Raw genomic sequence first — 22,352 nt, forward strand, 5'->3', positions numbered from 1 at the left:
AATGGAGAAGAAAATGCACCGTGAGAGACATTGCGGCATCGATGTCAGCTTATCTTCCCCCTACAAGCCTCACCGATCGGGAGGAAAGTAGAGGCTGGTAAGCACTACCTACAGCTGTTGAGCATCAGTCCCAGTCCTACAGGGCCAGTGGCTTAGACCAGTGGTTCTCAACCTCAGTCCTTACACGTACCCCTAACTTGATGACTGAGGTTGAGAATCACTGACTTACAGGACAGGGACAAGGCTGAGGTTCTGAATGGTCCACAATTCTCCACCAACTGACGATGAAAGCTTCAACTTCTGCTCATGGTGAATGGTTTGAAAACGTATTTAGAAGAGAAAACTTACAAAAGTAAAATATTAAACAGTAGAGAAGTGAACGCATTTCAGAGATCTTCAGAAACAGGTGAAATATACCAAGGACCTGACCTCTTGGCCAAAACGGGAGGCCAAGCTCCAACCTTGGACAGTGGCCATACAGAACCCACCACAAATATTTTAATGGTGTAAAATAGTTAATTTTTTTTTTTTTGCACAAGCAGCAAATCATCCCTAATTACTGGAGAACTGAAGTTCTAGATTGTTTTTGGAATAAATGGTAACCTCCATCCATCCGTCCATTTCATTCCAGTTTTCTCACAGATTGTAGTATGTTTTCTTCTTAAAGAAGGATAATATGGTTTTACTTGCCCATTAGCTTGGGGCATGACATTGGGTGCGACACTGCTGGACCCCTCCCCAAACCCCTTTCGGAATTGCTCATCTGCAACCCCAATAATACTCTACTTTCTCCCAGAGTTTCCGCTTTGTAGCCAAAAAGTAAGACTGTGAATCCTTTGGTGTCTGGTAAGCTTTGACTTTGCTCTAAAAGATTTATCACATTCATAACACGGATATGGCTTCTCTCCGGTGTGACTCCTCTGGTGTGCGATAAGGTGCGACTTCACTGTAAAAGCTTTGTCACAGTCAGAACACGGATACGGCCGCTCTCCCGTGTGAAACCTCTGGTGTACGTTAAGATCCGACCTCGTTGAGAAGCCTTTATCGCATTCGGAACAAGCATAAGGCTTCTCTCCAGTGTGGACCATCTGGTGGGTGATGAGGCTCTTCTTCAGTTTAAAAACTTTGTCACATTCAGAACATGGATACGGTTTATGTGCAGTGTGACTTTTCTGGTGTTTGAGAAGATGTTCCTTCCTTGCAAACGCTTTATCACACTCACAACACGGATACGGCCTCTCCTCGGTGTGAACCTTCTGGTGTGAGAGAAGCTGTGACTTCTCTGCGAAAGCTTTATTACATTCGGAGCACTGATACGGCTTCTGTCCCGTGTGAATCCTCTGGTGTATGATCAGCACATCCTTCCTTTGAAACGTTTTGTTACACTCGCCACACTGAAAGGGTTTCTCTCCGGTGTGGATCATCTTGTGTCTGATAAGCTGCGACTTCACGCTAAAAGATCGGTCACATTCACCGCACGGAAACGGCTTCTCCCCGGTGTGGACCCGCTCGTGTATGAGGAGATTAGCCTTCACGCTAAAGCATTTGTCACATTCAGAACACCGAAATGGCTTCACTCCAGCGTGACTCTTCTCGTGCCTCATAAGACGTGACTTCAGGCTAAAAGATTTGTCACATTCAGAGCACGGATATGGATTTTCTCCTGTGTGAACCTTCTGGTGCCCAATAAGATTTGCTTCCATGGTAAAACCTTTGTTACAATCCAAACAAAATATATCTTCTCTATTGTGTGACGTCTCTTGGGTATGTATGGGTCTGACTTTACTGTAAAGCCATTGTAACTTCCAAGGATGAAATCTTGGTTGTCCTCCAAGGCTGGATCGTTGTTACAGTCTAATGCTTGCCCTCCTGTGTGACGTCTCTTGGGTATGTATGGGATTGACTTTACTGTAAAGCCATTGTCACTTCCAAGGATGAAATCTTGGTTGTCCTCCAAGGCTGGATCGTTGTTACAGTCTAAATGGTTGCCCTCCTGTGTGACGTCTCTTGGGTATGTATGGGATGCACTTTACTGTAAAGCCATTGTCACTTCCAAGGATGACTTCTTGGTTGTCCTCCAAGGCTGGATCATCGTTACAGTCTAATGCTTGCTCTCCTGTGTGACGTCACTTGGGTATGTATGGGTCTGACTTTATTGTAAAGCCATTGTCACTTCCAAGGACGAAATCTTGGTTGTCCTCTAAGGCTGGATCATTGTTACAGTCTAATGGTTGCTCTCCTGTGTGACGTCTCTTGGGTATGTATGGGATTGACTTTACTGTAAAGCCATTGTCACTTCCAAGGATGAAATCTTGGTTGTCCTCCAAGGCTGGATCGTTGTTACAGTCTAATGCTTGCCCTCCTGTGTGACGTCTCTTGGGTATGTATGGGATTGACTTTACTGTAAAGCCATTGTCACTTCCAAGGATGAAATCTTGGTTGTCCTCCAAGGCTGGATCGTTGTTACAGTCTAATGCTTGCCCTCCTGTGTGACGTCTCTTGGGTATGTATGGGATTGACTTTATTGTAAAGCCATTGTCACTTCCAAGGAGGACTTCAATCCTGTTGTCCTCCAAGCTGGTTCGATGTCGAAGAGTATTCAAAACATTTATGACGTTTAGAACACGGATATGACTTGTGTCCTATGGGACTCCTCCAATGATCTGTAGTAAAAGTCTTTCATTCTCTCAGAAGATCCATATGACTCGTCTCCAATGTGACTCAGTTGTGCTTATGAAGACCAACCAACCTGCCAATCCACCTGTACAGAGATAAAAAATAAATAAAATGAAAAGCCAGAACTATATCAATATGACTAAATTAAAGTTGCTTCTTATGTTTTAACTTCCTTTACTGAATATATTTATTACATAGACTGTCGGTCTTGAGAAAAGATGGATTGAGCTTCATCTTAGCAATAAAAAAAAAAGCTTTGACTTTCATTTAACTCCTCCGCAAGACCCGTCAGTGCCTCAATACTAGTGTAGCACCCTCTAGTGCTAGAATTGTAGGTAGGTTGATTTTTTTTTGGTGTTTGAGTGTAGGAAAATTTGTGATGGGTTGGGCAGAGATTCAGGGAGAGCTGGATCAATCACAGACAGCATCACTAAGACCCCCCCCCCACCCCCCATTTCTAGAAAATACTAGAACCTTCTAGAACAGTGATGGCGAACCTTGGCACTCCAGATGTTTTGGAACTACATTTCCCATGATGCTCAGGAACTCTGCAGTGTAGTTGAGCATCATGGGAAATGTAGTTCCAAAACATCTGGAGTGCCGAGGTTCGCCATCACTGTTCTAGAAAGATGGGGGTGGGGGGGGGTAAAGTGGAGCTGCCTGGAGTATTCTGAAGGCCCCGACTAAGCCCCTCAACTTGGATTGCCAGGAGGCCGGCCCCCTCAAATACTCTGGGTCAGCCCAGTTGGAGAGGAGTTACGTTAGGTCAGGTGGAAGCTGGAGATGTAGTGTGAGGGAGCTCCCCAGTCCAATTCTGACATTTCTCACATACATGTAAAACTTTAATGCACACAAACAATATAATACGCAGAGGCAGACGGGCCATTCTGGCACTGCCCTAGGGCCCGGGCCAATAAGGGGCCCCGTGGAGGGTCTGTTACTTCCCCTCTACTTGTTGCAGAGCATCGATCATACCGCAGTGTCTGTATCTTCAGCGGGTTCCTATCAGTGCCCACAGATCAGGGACATGATGGTCCTCGCAGACCCCCGAAACTGAAGACATAATGGTGACCACCGAGAGCCCCCGAGAGCCCGGGGGCCGGCCACAGAACAGGGAACACCCCCTCCCGGAAAGCCCCTCCTCTGCAGACCAGCCACCAGGATCACTACCCTGATCCCCCCCCTTGTGTTGTGTCCCCGGTTGGGATGATCCGGAGAGGTGTGGATGGAGGACGATCTTCTGCTCCAAAAGCAAATCAACTGCATGAAAGAATATCGGAGCGCGGAACGGGGGAGCCCGCGGCTGTGAGGGGCTATGGAGGCGGCAACTCCCCATCCTGGCTGTCTGTGCCTAGGGAATCACCCCCTCTTCTCAATGACCCTCTCTCTCACTCCCCCCCTCCCTCTCTCACCCCCCAATCCCCCCCTCTATCGATGCCCTCCCTCTCTCACCCCCCCCTCTCTCTCTCACCCCCCAATCCCCCCTCTATTGATGCCCTCCCTCTCTATCGTTGCCCTCCCTCTCTCACCCCCTCTCTCTCATCCCCCCTCCATCGATGCCCATCTTCCTCCCCCCCTCTCTCGTCTCCCCTCTTACACCCCCTTCTCTCCCCTCCCTCTCTATCGTTACCCTCTCTCTCTCTCTCGTCCCCCTTTATTGATCCCCTCCCTCTCTCACCCCCATCTCTCTCGTCCGCCCTCCATCAATGCCCACCTTCCCTCTATCTCGTCTCCCCTCTAATCCCCCCCCCCTCTCCCCCCTCTCTCCCCTCAACCCCCCCTCTCCCCCTCAATCCCAGGCACTCGCATCTCACTGCTCCCGCTGTGCCTGCTGCGCCACCAAGGTCCAGGCCTGCACAGTGTGAGTGACACAGTCAGCAGCACTATTCCGACGGAGACTGCGCTGGATGACGCGCTGGCCGCCGCTGGGCAGGTGAACCATATAAGTGATCCACAATCCATCCGAGCTGCCTTGCACCCTCGCTAGGCTAGGCTAGGCGGCAGTGCGCCCTAGGCAGCTGCCTAGTTCACCTAGTGGAAGCACCGGCCCAGGGTATGACAGTGGGTAGTATGTACAGGAGAGGAGTGTGGGGGGTATGACAGTGGGTGGTATGTACAGGAGAGGAGTGTGGAGGGTATGACAGTGGGTGGTATGTACAGGAGAGGAGTGTGGAGGATATGACAGTGAGCGGTATGTACAGGAGAAGAGTGTGGAGGATATGACAGTGGGTGCTATGTACATTAGAGGAGTGTGGGGGGTATGACAGTGAGCGGTATGTACAGGAGAAGAGTGTGGAGGATATGACAGTGAGCGGTATGTACAGGAGAGGAGTGTGGGGGGTATGACAGTGGGTGGTATGTACAGGAGAGGAGTGTGGGGGGTATGACAGTGGGTGGTATGTACAGGAGAGGAGTGTGGAGGGTATGACAGTGGGCGGTATGTACAGGAGAGGAGTGTGGAGGGTATGACAGTGGGCGGTATGTACAGGAGAGGAGTGTGGAGGGTATGACTGTGAGCGGTATGTACAGGAGAGGAGTGTGGAGGGTATGACTGTGAGCGGTATGTACAGGAGAGGAGTGTGGGGGGTATGACAGTGGGTGGTATGTACAGGAGAGGAGTGTGGAGGGTATGACAGTGGGAGGTATGTACAGGAGAGGAGTGTGGGGGGTATGACAGTGGGCAGTATGTACAGGAGAGGAGTATCTGCATTCTGATGACATTTTGGGGTCTTTTCTCCACCATAAATCTGAATTGTTGGGGTATCAGGACCCAGCGGGTTCTCTGGAAGTCCCCCCCCCCCCTTATTCTGTGTCAGACACATCAGAGAACATGGTGGGAGATGAGTCTGAAGCTCCTTCCTAGGAGGGAACACCGGATCCATTCTGAGGAACATTTGATGATCGGCAATGAAGAGGAACCAACACCGAGAAGAAGATTCTGGAGTCTCAGATCAGCAGAGAAGTTCCTCCAACATTCAGAGAGTGCCGAGACCTTCTTCATCAAGGTGACCGACAGGGAAAGGGTGAGAATACAATATATATATATACACACAGATGATTGATCACACGGAGGGAGAGGAGCCGGTCACAAATGATTGATCACACGGGGAAGGGGGAGGAGCCGGTCACAGAGGGGGAGGAGGGACACGGAGGAAAACTGGGGAGGGGGAAAACCATCAGCAGAAGGGGGAGTGGGGGGGACACGGCAGCAGAACGGAGGGGGGGGAAGACAGCAGCAGAACGGAGGGGGGGGGAAAGACCGCAGCAGAACGGAGGGGGGGGAAAGACAGCAGCAGAACGGAGGGGGGGAAAGACAGCAGCAGAACGTAGGGGGGGGAAAGACAGCAGCAGAACGGAGGGGGGGGAGACAGCAGCAGAGCGGAGGGGGGGGGAGACAGCAGCAGAGCGGAGGGGGGGGGAGACAGCAGCAGAGCGGAGGGGGGGGGAGACAGCAGCAGAGCGGAGGGGGGGGGGAAGACAGCAGCAGAGCGGAGGGGGGGGGAGACAGCAGCAGAGCGGAGGGGGGGGGGAGACAGCAGCAGAGCGGAGGGGGGGGGAGACAGCAGCAGAGCGGAGGGGGGGGGAGACAGCAGCAGAGCGGAGGGGGGGGGAGACAGCAGCAGAGCGGAGGGGGGGGAGACAGCAGAAGAGCGGAGGGGGGGGGAGACAGCAGCAGAGCGGAGGGGGGGGGAGACAGCAGCAGAGCGGAGGGGGGGGGGAGACAGCAGCAGAGCGGAGGGGGGGGGGAGACAGCAGCAGAGCGGAGGGGGGGGGGAGACAGCAGCAGAGCGGGGGGGGGGGAGACAGCAGCAGAGCGGGGGGGGGGGGAGACAGCAGCAGAGCGGAGGGGGGGGGGACAGCAGCAGAACGAGGGGGGGGGAGAAAGCAGCAGAGCGGAGGGGAGGGGAGACAGCAGCAGATTGAGGGGGGGGAAGACAGCCGCAGAGCGGAGGGGGGGGGGAGACAGCAGCAGAACGGAGGGGGGGGAGACAGCAGCAGAACGGAGGGGGGGAGGGGGAGCATGCTCACGGTAACTAACAAAGTGTATGTAACGCACTAACCTGGAAGTTTGTCAATGACTCTGGCGGGTGGTAAACTCACAGCGAACCTCGTGGGCGGGGGACTCGGAGGCTCAGGAGAGGAGAAGTTGGCAGCTCAGGGTTGGGCTGCACTGCTGGCAATGTGCGGCAGCGGCCCCGGGACTGTCTGGCCCTGACTGGGCCCAGGCTGGATCCTTACCAGCAGTCAGCGCAGCTCTGTCTGGTGTGGTGTCTGTGGCTGGTTGCTCTCTCTCGGAGGCGCTGCTGAGCCGTAGCCCGTAGATGCGCTGCCCACGTGTCAGCCGATGTCATGTGACTGGATGCAAGACGCGGAGCGGCCCGGGCCTAGCAACCAGTCACTCAGGTAGGCCCATGATGTGTGTTTATAAGGGCGGCGGACTGGCGGGGTGTTTTTTTTTTTCATCCCGGGACACTATTGTCCCGGAATGAAGGTTCCCAGGACACGGGACAAAAAGTTGAAATAAGGGACAATCCTGGGCAATCCGGGACACGTGGGCACCCTACCCATCACAGATGATTGATGTGTCTCTAGCAGAGCCCTGTACCATGAATAGGACACATACCTGCGGGGGAGACATGGAGGACATCCCAGGCTCTCTCTATGGTGGTCGGTGTTCAGGACGGAGAATCTCCTCACTTTGCTGGAATCAGAATCTAAAATGGCTGAAAACAGGAAACACATTCCATGGACAGGAAGTGACATTTCGCACATGCTCAGTCCGGGATTTGTCCCATCAGGAGGATCACTAGAATAACGGGACTGATAATACGGAGGGTGCAGTATGGAGAGCAGACACTAGATGGTGCCGGTCCACAGAGAGGAAAAAGAGAAAACAAGACGGAGACAATGGAGACATTTCTTCTAATCTATGAGACATTGTGTCATCACATGGAGACTGATCACCGAGCTACAAGAACATGGAGGACACCCCTCCTCCTTCCCTGAGCTACAAGAAAATGGAGGACACCCCTCCTCCTTCCCTGAGCTACAAGAAAATGGAGGACAGCTCCCCTTCCCTGAGCTACAAGAAAATGGAGGACACCCCTCCCCCTTCCCTGAGCTACAAGAAAATGGAGGACACCCCTCCCCCTCTCACGTGGAACTGCAGCTAGAGACAGATGAGAGACTGAAAGAGAAATGAGCGGGGAGATGGGGAGGGGTTCCGGAGGAGATGACAGAGGAGTGAAGACAATGAAGACAGTGAAGACAATGATCTCCTCCACCGAGGATTAGAGACATCACCCGACATCTCCTCCACCGTGGATTAGAGACATCACCCGACATCCCCTCCACCGAGGATTAGAGACATCACCCGACATCTCCTCCACCGAGGATTAGAGACATCACCCGACATCTCCTCCACCGAGGATTAGAGACATCACCCGACATCTCCTCCACCGAGGATTAGAGACATCACCCGACATCTCCTCCACCGAGGACTAGAGACATCACCCGACATCTCCTCCACCGAGGATTAGAGACATCACCCGACATCTCCTCCACCGAGGATTAGAGACATCACCCGACATCTCCTCCACCGAGGATTAGAGACATCACCCGACATCTCCTCCACCGAGGATTAGAGACATCACCCGACATCTCCTCCACCGAGGATTAGAGACATCACCCGACATCTCCTCCACCGAGGATTAGAGACATCACCCGACATCTCCTCCACCGAGGATTAGAGACATCACCCGACATCTCCTCCACCGAGGATTAGAGACATCACCCGACATCTCCTCCACCGAGGATTAGAGACATCACCCGACATCTCCTCCACCGAGGATTAGAGACATCACCCGACATCTCCTCCACCGAGGATTAGAGACATCACCCGACATCTCCTCCACCGAGGATTAGAGACATCACCGGACATCTCCTCCACCGAGGATTAGAGACATCACCCGACATCTCCTCCCCCGAGGATTAGAGACATCACCCGACATCTCCTCCACCGAGGATTAGAGACATCCCCCGACATCTCCTCCACCGAGGACTAGAAACATCACCCGACATATCCTCCACCGAGGATTAGAGACCTCACCCGACATCTCCTCCACCGAGGATTAGAGACATCACCCGACATCTCCTCCACCGAGGATTAGAGACATCACCCGACATCTCCTCCACCGAGGATTAGAGACATCACCCGACATCTCCTCCACCGAGGACTAGAGACATCCCCCGACATCTCCTCCACCGAGGACTAGAAACATCACCCGACATCTCCTCCACCGAGGACTAGAGACACCACCCGACATCTCCTCCACCGAGGATTAGAGACATCACCCGACATCTCCTCCACCGAGGATTAGAGACATCACCCGACATCTCCTCCACCGAGGATTAGAGACATCACCCGACATCTCCTCCACCGAGGATTAGAGACATCACCCGACATCTCCTCCACCGAGGATTAGAGACATCACCCGACATCTCCTCCACCGAGGATTAGAGACATCACCCGACATCTCCTCCACCGAGGATTAGAGACATCACCCGACATCTCCTCCACCGAGGATTAGAGACATCACCGGACATCTCCTCCACCGAGGATTAGAGACATCACCCGACATCTCCTCCACCGAGGATTAGAGACATCACCCGACATCTCCTCCACCGAGGATTAGAGACATCACCCGACATCTCCTCCACCGAGGATTAGAGACATCATCCGACATCTCCTCCACCGAGGATTAGAGACATCCCCCGACATCTCCTCCACCGAGGACTAGAAACATCACCCGACATCTCCTCCACCGAGGATTAGAGACATCACCCGACATCTCCTCCACCGAGGATTAGAGACATCACCCGACATCCCCTCCACCGAGGATTAGAGACATCACCCGACATCCCCTCCACCGAGGATTAGAGACATCACCCGACATCCCCTCCACCGAGGATTAGAGACATCACCCGACATCCCCTCCACCGAGGATTAGAGACATCACCCGACATCTCCTCCACCGAGGATTAGAGACACCACCCGACATCTCCTCCACCGAGGACTAGAGACATCACCCGACATCCCCTCCACCGAGGACTAGAGACATCACCCGACATCTCCTCCACCGAGGATTAGAGACATCACCCGACATCTCCTCCACCGAGGACTAGAGACATCACCCGACATCTCCTCCACCGAGGATTAGAGACATCACCCGACATCTCCTCCACCGAGGATTAGAGACATCACCCGACATCTCCTCCACCGAGGATTAGAGACATCACCCGACATCTCCTCCACCGAGGATTAGAGACATCACCCGACATCTCCTCCACCGAGGATTAGAGACATCACCCGACATCTCCTCCACCGAGGATTAGAGACATCACCCGACATCTCCTCCACCGAGGATTAGAGACATCACCCGACATCTCCTCCACCGAGGATTAGAGACATCACCCGACATCTCCTCCACCGAGGATTAGAGACATCACCCGACATCTCCTCCACCGAGGACTAGAGACATCACCCGACATCTCCTCCACCGAGGACTAGAGACATCACCCGACATCTCCTCCACCGAGGACTAGAGACATCACCCGACATCTCCTCCACCGAGGATTAGAGACATCACCCGACATCTCCTCCACCGAGGATTAGAGACATCACCCGACATCTCCTCCACCGAGGATTAGAGACATCACCCGACATCTCCTCCACCGAGGATTAGAGACATCACCGGACATCTCCTCCACCGAGGATTAGAGACATCACCCGACATCTCCTCCACCGAGGATTAGAGACATCACCCGACATCTCCTCCACCGAGGATTAGAGACATCACCCGACATCTCCTCCACCGAGGATTAGAGACATCACCCGACATCTCCTCCACCGAGGATTAGAGACATCACCCGACATCTCCTCCACCGAGGATTAGAGACATCACCCGACATCTCCTCCACCGAGGATTAGAGACATCACCCGACATCTCCTCCACCGAGGATTAGAGACATCACCCGACATCTCCTCCACCGAGGATTAGAGACATCACCCGACATCTCCTCCACCGAGGATTAGAGACATCACCGGACATCTCCTCCACCGAGGATTAGAGACATCACCCGACATCTCCTCCACCGAGGATTAGAGACATCACCCGACATCTCCTCCACCGAGGATTAGAGACATCACCCGACATCTCCTCCACCGAGGATTAGAGACATCACCCGACATCTCCTCCACCGAGGATTAGAGACATCACCCGACATCTCCTCCACCGAGGATTAGAGACATCACCCGACATCTCCTCCACCGAGGATTAGAGACATCACCCGACATCTCCTCCACCGAGGATTAGAGACATCACCCGACATCTCCTCCACCGAGGATTAGAGACATCACCCGACATCTCCTCCACCGAGGATTAGAGACATCACCCGACATCTCCTCCACCGAGGATTAGAGACATCACCCGACATCTCCTCCACCGAGGATTAGAGACATCACCGGACATCTCCTCCACCGAGGATTAGAGACATCACCCGACATCTCCTCCACCGAGGATTAGAGACATCACCCGACATCTCCTCCACCGAGGATTAGAGACATCACCCGACATCTCCTCCACCGAGGATTAGAGACATCACCCGACATCTCCTCCACCGAGGATTAGAGACATCACCCGACATCTCCTCCACCGAGGACTAGAGACATCCCCCGACATCTCCTCCACCGAGGACTAGAAACATCACCCGACATCTCCTCCACCGAGGACTAGAGACATCACCCGACATCTCCTCCACCGAGGATTAGAAACATCACCCGACATCTCCTCCACCGAGGATTAGAGACATCACCCGACATCTCCTCCACCGAGGATTAGAGACATCACCCGACATCTCCTCCACCGAGGATTAGAGACATCACCCGACATCTCCTCCACCGAGGATTAGAGACATCCCCCGACATCTCCTCCACCGAGGACTAGAAACATCACCCGACATCTCCTCCACCGAGGATTAGAGACATCACCCGACATCTCCTCCACCGAGGATTAGAGACATCACCCGACATCCCCTCCACCGAGGACTAGAGACATCACCCGACATCTCCTCCACCGAGGATTAGAGACATCACCCGACATCTCCTCCACCGAGGATTAGAGACATCACCCGACATCTCCTCCACCAAGGATTAGAGACATCACCCGACATCTCCTCCACCGAGGATTAGAGACATCACCCGACATCTCCTCCACCGAGGACTAGAGACATCCCCCGACATCTCCTCCACCGAGGACTAGAAACATCACCCGACATCTCCTCCACCGAGGATTAGAGACATCACCCGACATCTCCTCCACCGAGGATTAGAGACATCACCCGACATCTCCTCCACCGAGGACTAGAGACATCCCCCGACATCTCCTCCACCGAGGACTAGAAACATCACCCGACATCTCCTCCACCGAGGATTAGAGACATCACCCGACATCTCCTCCACCGAGGATTAGAGACATCACCCGACATCTCCTCCACCGAGGATTAGAGACATCACCCGACATCTCCTCCACCGAGGATTAGAGACATCCCCCGACATCTCCTCCACCGAGGACTAGAAACATCACCCGACATCTCCTCCACCGAGGATTAGAGACCTCACCCGACATCTCCTCCACCGAGGATTAGAGACATCACCCGACATCTCCTCCACCGAGGATTAGAGACATCACCCGACATCTCCTCCACCGAGGATTAGAGACATCACCCGACATCTCCTCCACCGAGGATTAGAGACATCACCCGACATCCCCTCCACCGAGGATTAGAGACATCACCCGACATCTCCTCCACCGAGGATTAGAGACATCACCCGACATCTCCTCCACCGAGGACTAGAGACATCACCCGACATCTCCTCCACCGAGGATTAGAGACATCACCCGACATCTCCTCCACCGAGGATTAGAGACATCACCCGACATCTCCTCCACCGAGGATTAGAGACATCACCCGACATCTCCTCCACCAAGGATTAGAGACATCACCCGACATCTCCTCCACCGAGGATTAGAGACATCACCCGACATCTCCTCCACCGAGGATTAGAGACATCACCCGACATCTCCTCCACCGAGGACTAGAGACATCACCCGACATCTCCTCCACCGAGGATTAGAGACATCACCCGACATCTCCTCCACCGAGGACTAGAGACATCCCCCGACATCTCCTCCACCGAGGACTAGAGACATCACCCGACATCTCCTCCACCGAGGATTAGAGACATCACCCGACATCTCCTCCACCGAGGATTAGAGACATCACCCGACATCTCCTCCACCGAGGACTAGAGACATCACCCGACATCCCCTCCACCGAGGACTAGAGACATCACCCGACATCTCCTCCACCGAGGATTAGAGACATCCCCCGACATCTCCTCCACCGAGGATTAGAGACATCACCCGACATCTCCTCCACCGAGGATTAGAGACATCACCCGACATCTCCTCCACTGAGGATTAGAGACATCACCCGACATCTCCTCCACCGAGGATTAGAGACATCACCCGACATCTCCTCCACCGAGGATTAGAGACCTCACCCGACATCTCCTCCACCGAGGATTAGAGACATCACCCGACATCTCCTCCACCGAGGATTAGAGACATCACCCGACATCTCCTCCACCGAGGATTAGAGACATCACCCGACATCTCCTCCACCGAGGATTAGAGACCTCACCCGACATCTCCTCCACCGAGGATTAGAGACCTCACCCGACATCTCCTCCACCGAGGATTAGAGACATCACCCGACATCTCCTCCACCGAGGATTAGAGACATCACCCGACATCTCCTCCACCGAGGATTAGAGACATCACCCGACATCTCCTCCACCGAGGACTAGAGACATCACCCGACATCTCCTCCACCGAGGATTAGAGACATCACCCGACATCTCCTCCACTGAGGATTAGAGACATCACTCGACATCTCCTCCACTGAGGATTAGAGACATCACCCGACATCTCCTCCACCGAGGATTAGAGACATCACCCGACATCTCCTCCACCAAGGATTAGAGACATCACCCGACATCTCCTCCACCGAGGATTAGAGACATCACCCGACATCTCCTCCACCGAGGATTAGAGACATCACCCGACATCTCCTCCACTGAGGATTAGAGACATCACCCGACATCTCCTCCACTGAGGATTAGAGACATCACCCCACTTCTTCCGTTTACGAATTTCGGATCCAAATTCCGTTACAAAGGAAACGTGATTGGTGTTTTGTTGGCCAATCAGAGGTTTTCTTCTGCTGCTGCGTGGCGGTTGGGAAAATGACCTTTTTTAATATGAGAGGCGGAAATTGGTACTGGTATCGCTGGGAGATTCAGAATCGGACAAAATAAGAATGTTTGTTAATATCGATGATTCATTATGATGAAGTTAAAAACCGAGAAAGTCATCACAGCACAAGAATGGGGGGAGGGGCCCCTCATAATGATCACAGCACAGGGATGGGGGCCCCTCATAATGATCACAGCACAGGGATGGGGGGAGGGGCCCCTTATAATGATCACAGCACAGGGATGGGGGCCCCTCATAATGATCACAGCACAGGGATGGGGGGGAGGGGCCCCTCATAATGATCACAGCACAGGGATGGGGGGAGGGGCCCCTTATAATGATCACAGCACAGGGATGGGGGCCCCTCATAATGATCACAGCACAGGGATGGGGGGGAGGGGCCCCTCATAATGATCACAGCACAGGGATGGGAGGGGCCCCTCATAATGATCACAGCACAGGGATGGGAGGGGCCCCTCATAATGATCACAGCACAGGGATGGGGGGCCCTCATAATGATCACAGCACAGGGATGGGGGGCCCTCATAATGATCACAGCACAGGGATGGGGGTGGGGACCCCTCAGAATGATAAATTCATCATAACAAATGTTCATAATTGTTATGAAAAGGTAACGAACGGAAATTCGTATTTCGTACACTAATTAGGAAAAAAGAATTAATGGGTAATACGGAACGGAATGAAACAAAACTAATTTATTGACATGCACATAGAGATCACCTACCCCCTCATCCCCCCCACACAGAGATCGCCTACCTCCCCCCTCACAGATCACTTATCTCCACCCCCCACATAAGTCATCTACCTCCCCCACAAACAGATCACCTACCTGCTTTACACACACATAGATTACCTACCTCCTCTCCCAACACACACACACAGATTACCTCCCCCCACACACAAAGATCACCTACCCCCCCCCCCCCCACACAGATTACCTACCCCCTCGCCCCCTTTCCCCCTCACACATACTGTATTTTTTTATATACAGTCACCCAAGCAGTGCAGTATCTCTATGTTGGAATTAGTAGTGCTGTGGTGGTGATCATTAGTGTTGGGCAAATGGTTCAAGCCGAGCAAAAGTGCAGGCCGAACATGGCCTGTTTGCCCGTTCAGCGATCATATGAATTTGCAGGGTGCTCGGTGAGTTATTCGCCCGCCACAATGCACTTCACCATGCATTCCAGGGCCCCAATTGGAAGCTTTGCCAATTAGAGCCCGGCCCCAGAGCACTGTCAGGGCCCTGATTGGACACAGTGATGATGATGATGATGGTGACTTTCTCACCACAGCTGCTAGAGTAGCTTATTCTATCTCCTTGTCCACAGCTATTCCTGCCATAGCCCCACCATCAGGCATGGAGGAGTCAGCTGAGTTGTTTGAACACATTGTCAGCCACTTGCTTCTTGAGGATGTCCGACCATTACTGGATTCAGATGTTGGTTCAGAATCAGAGGAAGGTAGGAACACGAGAGAGGGGAGAACACTGGTAAACAGCAAATTGGCAGTCATGTTCCCTCAACCGCAGCATATTGCCAAGTTGGTCCCAATGATGATGAGGAGGGAGGGGAGGATGATGAGGAGGGAGGGGATGAGGAGGGAGGGGATGACGATGAGGAGGGAGGGGATGATGATGAGGAGGGAGGGGATGATGATGAGGTCACTGACGTGACTTGGGTGCCAGGTAGAGCAGAGGAGGAAAGTTAGGGATAAAAACAACCCTAACGAGGCAGGATGTCCTCCAGAGGCCACCATCTTGGAAGAGTAGTGAGCGGCCCAGAGGCCACCATCTTGGAAGAGTAGTGAGCGGCCACCCTCTTCCATCACATTGTGATGGAAGAGGGTGGCCCACTTCCCACAGCTCATCTGTGTGGGTCTTATTTAGCACATGTTCCGCCGATCACACTGTCGAAAATTGCAATCTCTGCTTCAAGCAGATCAAGTGTGGCAAAAACACCAATCACTTGGGTACCACATGCTTGACAAGGAATTTAACATCCCACCACTCAGCCCGTTGGCAAGAGCACCTGCAAGCCACACAAAAGGGACACAATTCTTCTCCTCACTCCTCACCTTTCATGTCTGCCCCCGCTATACCCATGACCTCTCAGCAGCCTTCACTGACAGGGATAATGGTATAGCACAGGGTGTCCCACGTCCTTGCAACACGTCTGCCAGTAGCACACCACCAGCTGTAGAGTATATATATTCTGTGCCCTAGCTGCTACATTCCAGCTTGTCCAAATTGCTGGCTTTAGAACTCCTGCCTTTCCATCTGGTGGATTCTGCCCCCCTTCCGTGAATTTGCAGAATGTGCTGTACCACAATGGCAGGTGATGTGGACATTCCATATACACAGTTCCCCAGTCGCTATTTCTTTGCACATGTAGCACTACCCCCGAAGGAGCTGCTGGTTAGATTTGGGCTTACCGTTACCTTCTGTTCCACTCGCTTTACGTCTAGGGGTGTCCCGTGGTAAATGGCCCAGTAACTCGAGAGACTGACAACAGATCCACTTGAATGGATTTTATTTGCAAAAACGTAGACAATGAACAGTCTCTTACATTGGGATCAGAGGGTTGGAAAGGATTGGAATGTGTCCTATCGGACCGTGTCGTCGGATAATCCGACTGTGTGTGGTCTGCATCGGACTGATTCCGTCGGAATATCCATCGGACCCAATTTTCCCACATGTTGGAAATATTTCCCGACCAACTGGTTCGATCGGACATACTCCGATCATGTGTAGCGAATTTTGATCGGACCAAGTGCCACGCATGCTCAGATCAAATTCCTACATCAAAGCTATTGGCTACTAGCCTGAATGTAGTCCCATCGTAACGAAATTACGTCATCACGTTCTGAATGATCGGATTTTTCGACAACTTAGTCCGACCCGTGTGTATGCAACAGTTTCGGACAAGATCCGACGGACAAAATCCGACAGACAAAATCCGACGGATTTGGTTGTCGAAATCTCCGACCGTGTGTACAGGGGCTTAGTGTCAAAGTCAAAATTTTGAAGAACTTTCTTACTTTGCATCCAGAGAACAGCCACTCACAGCTGGATGTTCACTCAGGTTGGACAGTCCGTCTCTCACAAGGCCTAGCAACCAACAAGGTGCTTCCTCAGAAACAAGTCTCTGCCACAGACGTTGTTGTAGAACATGTAGGAAAACTAAGCTTGAAGAACACTCGTAGGATACCTGGATCTTTCAGCCAGCTTGGCGATATCCACTAGACCCGATTCTTTTGGGTGCTTCAGCCCTTCCAGGCCCTTACTAAGAAACCAACCCGTACGTGGTCTTCTTCTGAAGAATCCTTCCCTGGAATGCTTGAAGTCACTGGGTCTCTCCCAAACCGGAGACGGCACCCAACCACCTCAGTTTAGTTTTCTTGCCTCAGGCTAGCCAGCCCCGAGACATCAAGAACGGGTGGATCCGCACCCCAGGCCATAGCCTTCCTGGGGGCTGGTCAGGAGGACCAGGACCATAAAGTCAGTACATCATTCTGGACTAGTGATGGTCGAACGATTCGTGATTCGTTTCTCAGCGAATTTCGGCTGTTCGTGGTCCGCCCGTTCGGCGGACTATTGGCGCCGTTCGCCCGGCGGACTTCCGTGTTTACTGTGTAAAAGAACTTTGACCTATGATGACACATCCATCATGGGGTACAGGACAGCCAATTGAGACATTACAGCACATGGACACTTGGACATTCCCCCTAACTTATAAATACACCCGATCCGGCGGCCATTTTACATTCTTTCTTCTGTCACTATAGGGAGAGGTTGCTGTTTGGAGTAGGGACAGATAAATCGCTAGCTATTTGGTACACAAAAGTTCTTTTCAGGACTGGTATAGGTGTTAGGTGTATATAGGTTTGCTGTGCTACTGATTGTTGCAGCAGCCTGAGTGTCTTTTGTCAGTTTAGAGAAAGGGACAGGACGGTGTGTGCTGCAGGGACAGTCAGTTTAGTCATTAGCTGTTACTATCAGGTCCACAAAAGTGCTATTCCAGTTATTGTTCCAGCAGCCTCTGTTTTGTCAGTTTATATAGGGACAGGCAGGAAGCTGTGTGTCAGGCAGTGAGGGTCAGTTTAATCAGTAGCTGTTACTATTAGTTCCACAAAGGTTCTTTTCAGGACTGGTATCAGTGGTATGGTAATAGGCTTGTACACGTATAATATTCTTTCTTCCAAATATAGAAAGAATATTATACTTGACTGCTGCCCTTCTGCTGCAGTCTGCTAATCATTCACAACTCACTTGTTCCACAAAGCTCTTTATCAGGACTGGTAACTTGGTCTGTCTAGGGTGCTACAGTACATAGGGTTGAGTGAGGTACAATCTGCCATTCTATAAGGACTGGTATCGGTCCACAATACATAGGGTTGAGGTGCACTACTGCTGACCGCTGCCCTATACTGCAGCAGTCCTTCATCAGTATAGGGACTGACGTACAGTCTGCTAATCAGTCAAAACCTACTTGTTCCCCAAAGGTCCTTATAAGGACTGGTAACTTGGTCTAGGGTGCTACAGTACATAGGGTTGAGTGAGGTACAGTCTGCCATTCTATAAGGACTGGTATCGGTCCACAATACATAGGGTTGAGGTGCACTACTGCTGACCGCTGCCCTATACTGCAGCAGTCCTTCATCGGTATAGGGACTGAGAGTTTTGTCACAGGGTCATTTAAAAAATGACAGACAGAGGAAGAGGCAGGCCCTTCCGCAGGGGTGGTAGGGGTAGGGCAGGAGCAACAGGCTTGAGCCAAAGTGGGAAGTTGCAGAAGGTGCGTTCAATTACTTTAAAGGACGCACCAGACTTGGTTGAGTGGCTCGCTCAGCCTTACTCTTCTGCACCCTCCTCATCCTCTCGATCTGCACCCTCTTCTTCACTCTCTGCTATGTGCACCCCCAAAGACACTACCACCAACAACACCACCACATACCTTCCGCTTGAGTCACAGGAATTATTTTCCGATCCATATCAAGAGGACATTTCTGATGCGCAGCCACTCTTGGTATTGGATCAGGAAGAGGAGGTAGCAACAACCGCTACTGAGCAGTCTGACGACAGTACCCAGATCAGCCCAAGGAGGAGGTTGGTCACCGGTGTTGCTGCCTACTCCGAGATCTCTGCTTATAGCGGTGGGGAAGGTGACGTAGATGATGACGTGTCTAGTGATGTCACTTGGGTGCCCACAAGAGAGGAAGAGGAGGGGAGTTCAGAGGGAGATATGGACTAGCAGATAGGGAGGAGAAGCAGGAATAACTTACATTGCACAGCAGGGACAAAGCAGACTGCAAATGTATCAGGAGCGAGTCATCGACCATGTACGGTCACATCTGGCACTCCCAGGACGCCGGCACATGGCTCCGCAGTGTGGGCTTTTTTTAACGTGTCCGCTGCTGACAATAGCGTTGCCATCTGCAATATTTTCAGTCAACGCATTAGTCGCGGTAAGCCCAACACTCACCTAGGGACGACCGCCTTAAGAAGGCACATGAGCAGCCATCACCGAGCCCAGTGGGAGCAACGGAACACACAAAGCCACACTGCAGGCTCTCACCGTCCAGCCTCGTCTTCTACTTCTCCTCTCTCCTCACAATTGTCCTCCACTCCACCTTCCATCACGCCAAGCTCACGTTTTTCTGTAAAAAGGCAGTCTTCCGTGGGCCTAATGTTCGAGCGTAAAAAAATGATCACGCCGGATAACCCTCTTGCCCAACGGTTGACGGCTGGCTTGTCAGAACTGATAGCCCGCCAACTACTGCCATATAAACTGGTGGACTCGGAGGCCTTTCGCAAATTTGTGGCCATTGGAACTCCACAATGGAAGGTCCCAGGAAGGAAGTATTTCTCACAGAAGGGCATCCCAGAGCTATATGGCCATGTTCAGCGGCAAGTGAATGTATCTCTGGCACACAGTGTCGGTGCCAAGATACATCTGACCACAGACACGTGGTCTAGCAAACACGGGCAGGGAAGGTATATCACTTTTACTGCCCACTGGGTGAACCTTCTGACGGCTGTCAAGCATGTAACCCGTGGCACCCGTGTAGATTTGGTTTTACCACCACGGATTGCATGCAGGCCTGGCCCTTCTTCTCCTCCTCCTCCTCCTCCTCCCTCTCCTCCTCGGCTGACTCCTCCTTTTCCGCTGCTAGCGTCTCTTCCGCTGCACCGCCCAAGCTCCCCAGAACCTATTCCACATGCCAGGTGAGACGTTGCCATGCCGTGCTGCGTCTGTTGTGCCTGGAAGCCAAGAGCCACACTGGCCCGGCACTCCTTTCAGCTTTGCGTTCACAGGCAGATCAGTGGCTAACACCGCTCAATTTGACAGTTGGCAAAGTGGTGTGTGACAACGGTGCCAATCTGCTTAGCGCATTGAAACAGGGCAAAATCACGCACGTGCCATGCATGGCACACGTCTTAAACTTGGTCGTGCAGCGATTCCTTGTCAAATACCCTGGGGTCCAGGACATCTTGTGGCAGGCAAGGAAAATCTCGGCCCATTTCAGAAGATCTTACACGGCCATGGCTCGCCTTGCTGACATTCAGCGGCGACACAATCTGCCAGTCAGACGTCTTATTTGCGATTGCCCGACGCGATGGAACTCAACCTTCTATATGCTTGATAGGCTGCTCCAGCAGAAACGTGCAGTTAACGTCTACCTGTATGAAATCTGCGGCAGAATAGGTTCTGGGGAGCTGGGGTTTTTTTCACCGCGCCAGTGGCTGCTCATGCGCGACGCATGCAGACTTCTGTGGCCATTTGAGGAGATCACCAAACTGGTCAGTCGCAGCCATGGCGCCATCAGTGACATGGTACCTTATGCCTTCTTTATGGAGCGTGCATTGCGTCGTGTCATTGATCAGGCTGTGGAGGAGCAGGAGCGGGAAGATGAGGAAGTCGCAATGCTGGATGAATTCCCAGGGGGGGCTACTCTATCTGAGACAAGTCAACAACAGGAGTCTGAAGAGGAGTCAGAGGAGGATGGTGCCGGGGCGGATGAGGAGGAGCAAGAAGAGCATGCTTTAAACCTTTCTGGGATCCCAGTTGTGCGTGGATGGGGAGAGGAGAATGAAGAGGACGACATTATCCTGGATAATGAGCAGGAGCCAGGCCACCACACCGCTTCCACTTTAGTGCAAATGGGGGCCTTCATGCTCCAGTGTTTTAATAGGGACCCCCGTATAAAAAGCATAAGGGTCAAGGACCAGTACTGGGTGGCAACGTACTTAGACCCCCGGTACAAACACAAAATGGCGGAAATGTTACCGCCGTCACAGAGGGCTGTCAGAATGCAGCACTTCCAGGCCTTGCTTCGAGAAAAATGCTGCATTCTGCTTTTGCGTGCGCTGGCAGAGGAGCAATTCCCACTCCCAGAGAAGGAGTTGCGGGTACCAATCCAACAGCGCCTGCAAGAAGAGGGCGGTTTGAAGATGTGTTGGTGACTTCGGATATGAGGTCATTCTTTCAGCTGACCCATCGACAGGTCTCATCCGGATCCAGCATCAGGGAACGCCTAGACCGTCAGGTGTCCGACTACATCGGGTTAACGGCCGATGTGGACGCTCTGAGGAGTGATGAACCCCTGGACTACTGGGTGGGCAGGCTTGACCTCTGGCCAGAGCTTGCCCAATTTGCAATGGAACTGTTGGCTTGCCCCTCATCCAGTGTCCTGTCCGAAAGTACGTTCAGCGCAGCAGGGGGGATCGTGACCGATAAGCGTACTCGCCTAGCTTACGACAGTGTTAACTACCTCACATTTCTAAAAATGAATGAGGCATGGATCTCGGAGGAATTCAACACATGTGACCAGTAGACCATGTATATGTCTATAAAAAAATTTTTTAATCAAGCACACAGACCTTCTTTCTTCATTTGGCTCACTTCCTTGTCCAAAAAAAGCACACTGTACTATATGCCCGTACCCTCCTGTTTGAAGAGGTTGAGCGGTGTCATATTTCTACTGGGGCTGCTTATTATGAGGGGCTCCCACCATCCCTGTGCTGTGCTGACTTCCTCCTGGGGCTGTACCTCTGCTGTGCATATTATGAGGGGCTCCCGCCATCCCTGTGCTATGCTCATTATGAGGGGCTCCCACCATCCCTGTGCTGTGCTGACTTCCTCCTGGGGCTGCTTATTATGAGGGGCTCCCACCATCCCTGTGCTGTGCTGACTTCCTCCTGGGGCTGCTTATTATGAGGGGCTCCCACCATCCCTGTGTTGTAAAAATGTGAAAAATGGACCCTCGCGCTATTAAGTG

At 52.4% G+C, this 22,352-nt stretch overlaps 1 protein-coding gene across 1 annotated transcript in view; it reads right to left on the reverse strand.

The window, feature by feature from the left end:
• Positions 1 to 310: 310 nt before the first annotated feature.
• LOC143973791 (uncharacterized) overlaps positions 311 to 22,352 on the reverse strand; it is a 72,940-nt gene continuing 50,898 nt past the window's right edge. The window contains exons 3-6 of the mRNA XM_077474645.1: positions 7,301 to 7,400; positions 2,750 to 2,761; positions 2,152 to 2,577; positions 311 to 1,845 (exon numbers count right to left, since the gene is read on the reverse strand). Of these exons, the coding sequence (XP_077330771.1) occupies positions 783 to 1,845; positions 2,152 to 2,577; positions 2,750 to 2,761; positions 7,301 to 7,400 (1,601 nt within the window). The 3' untranslated portion in view covers positions 311 to 782. The remainder of the gene's footprint in view (positions 1,846 to 2,151; positions 2,578 to 2,749; positions 2,762 to 7,300; positions 7,401 to 22,352) is intronic.

This window comes from Lithobates pipiens, unplaced genomic scaffold, assembly GCF_037356315.1.
Source record: "Lithobates pipiens isolate NorthernLeopardFrog02 unplaced genomic scaffold, aLitPip1_a1.2 Scaffold_117, whole genome shotgun sequence".
Taxonomy (NCBI): Eukaryota; Metazoa; Chordata; class Amphibia; order Anura; family Ranidae; genus Lithobates; species Lithobates pipiens.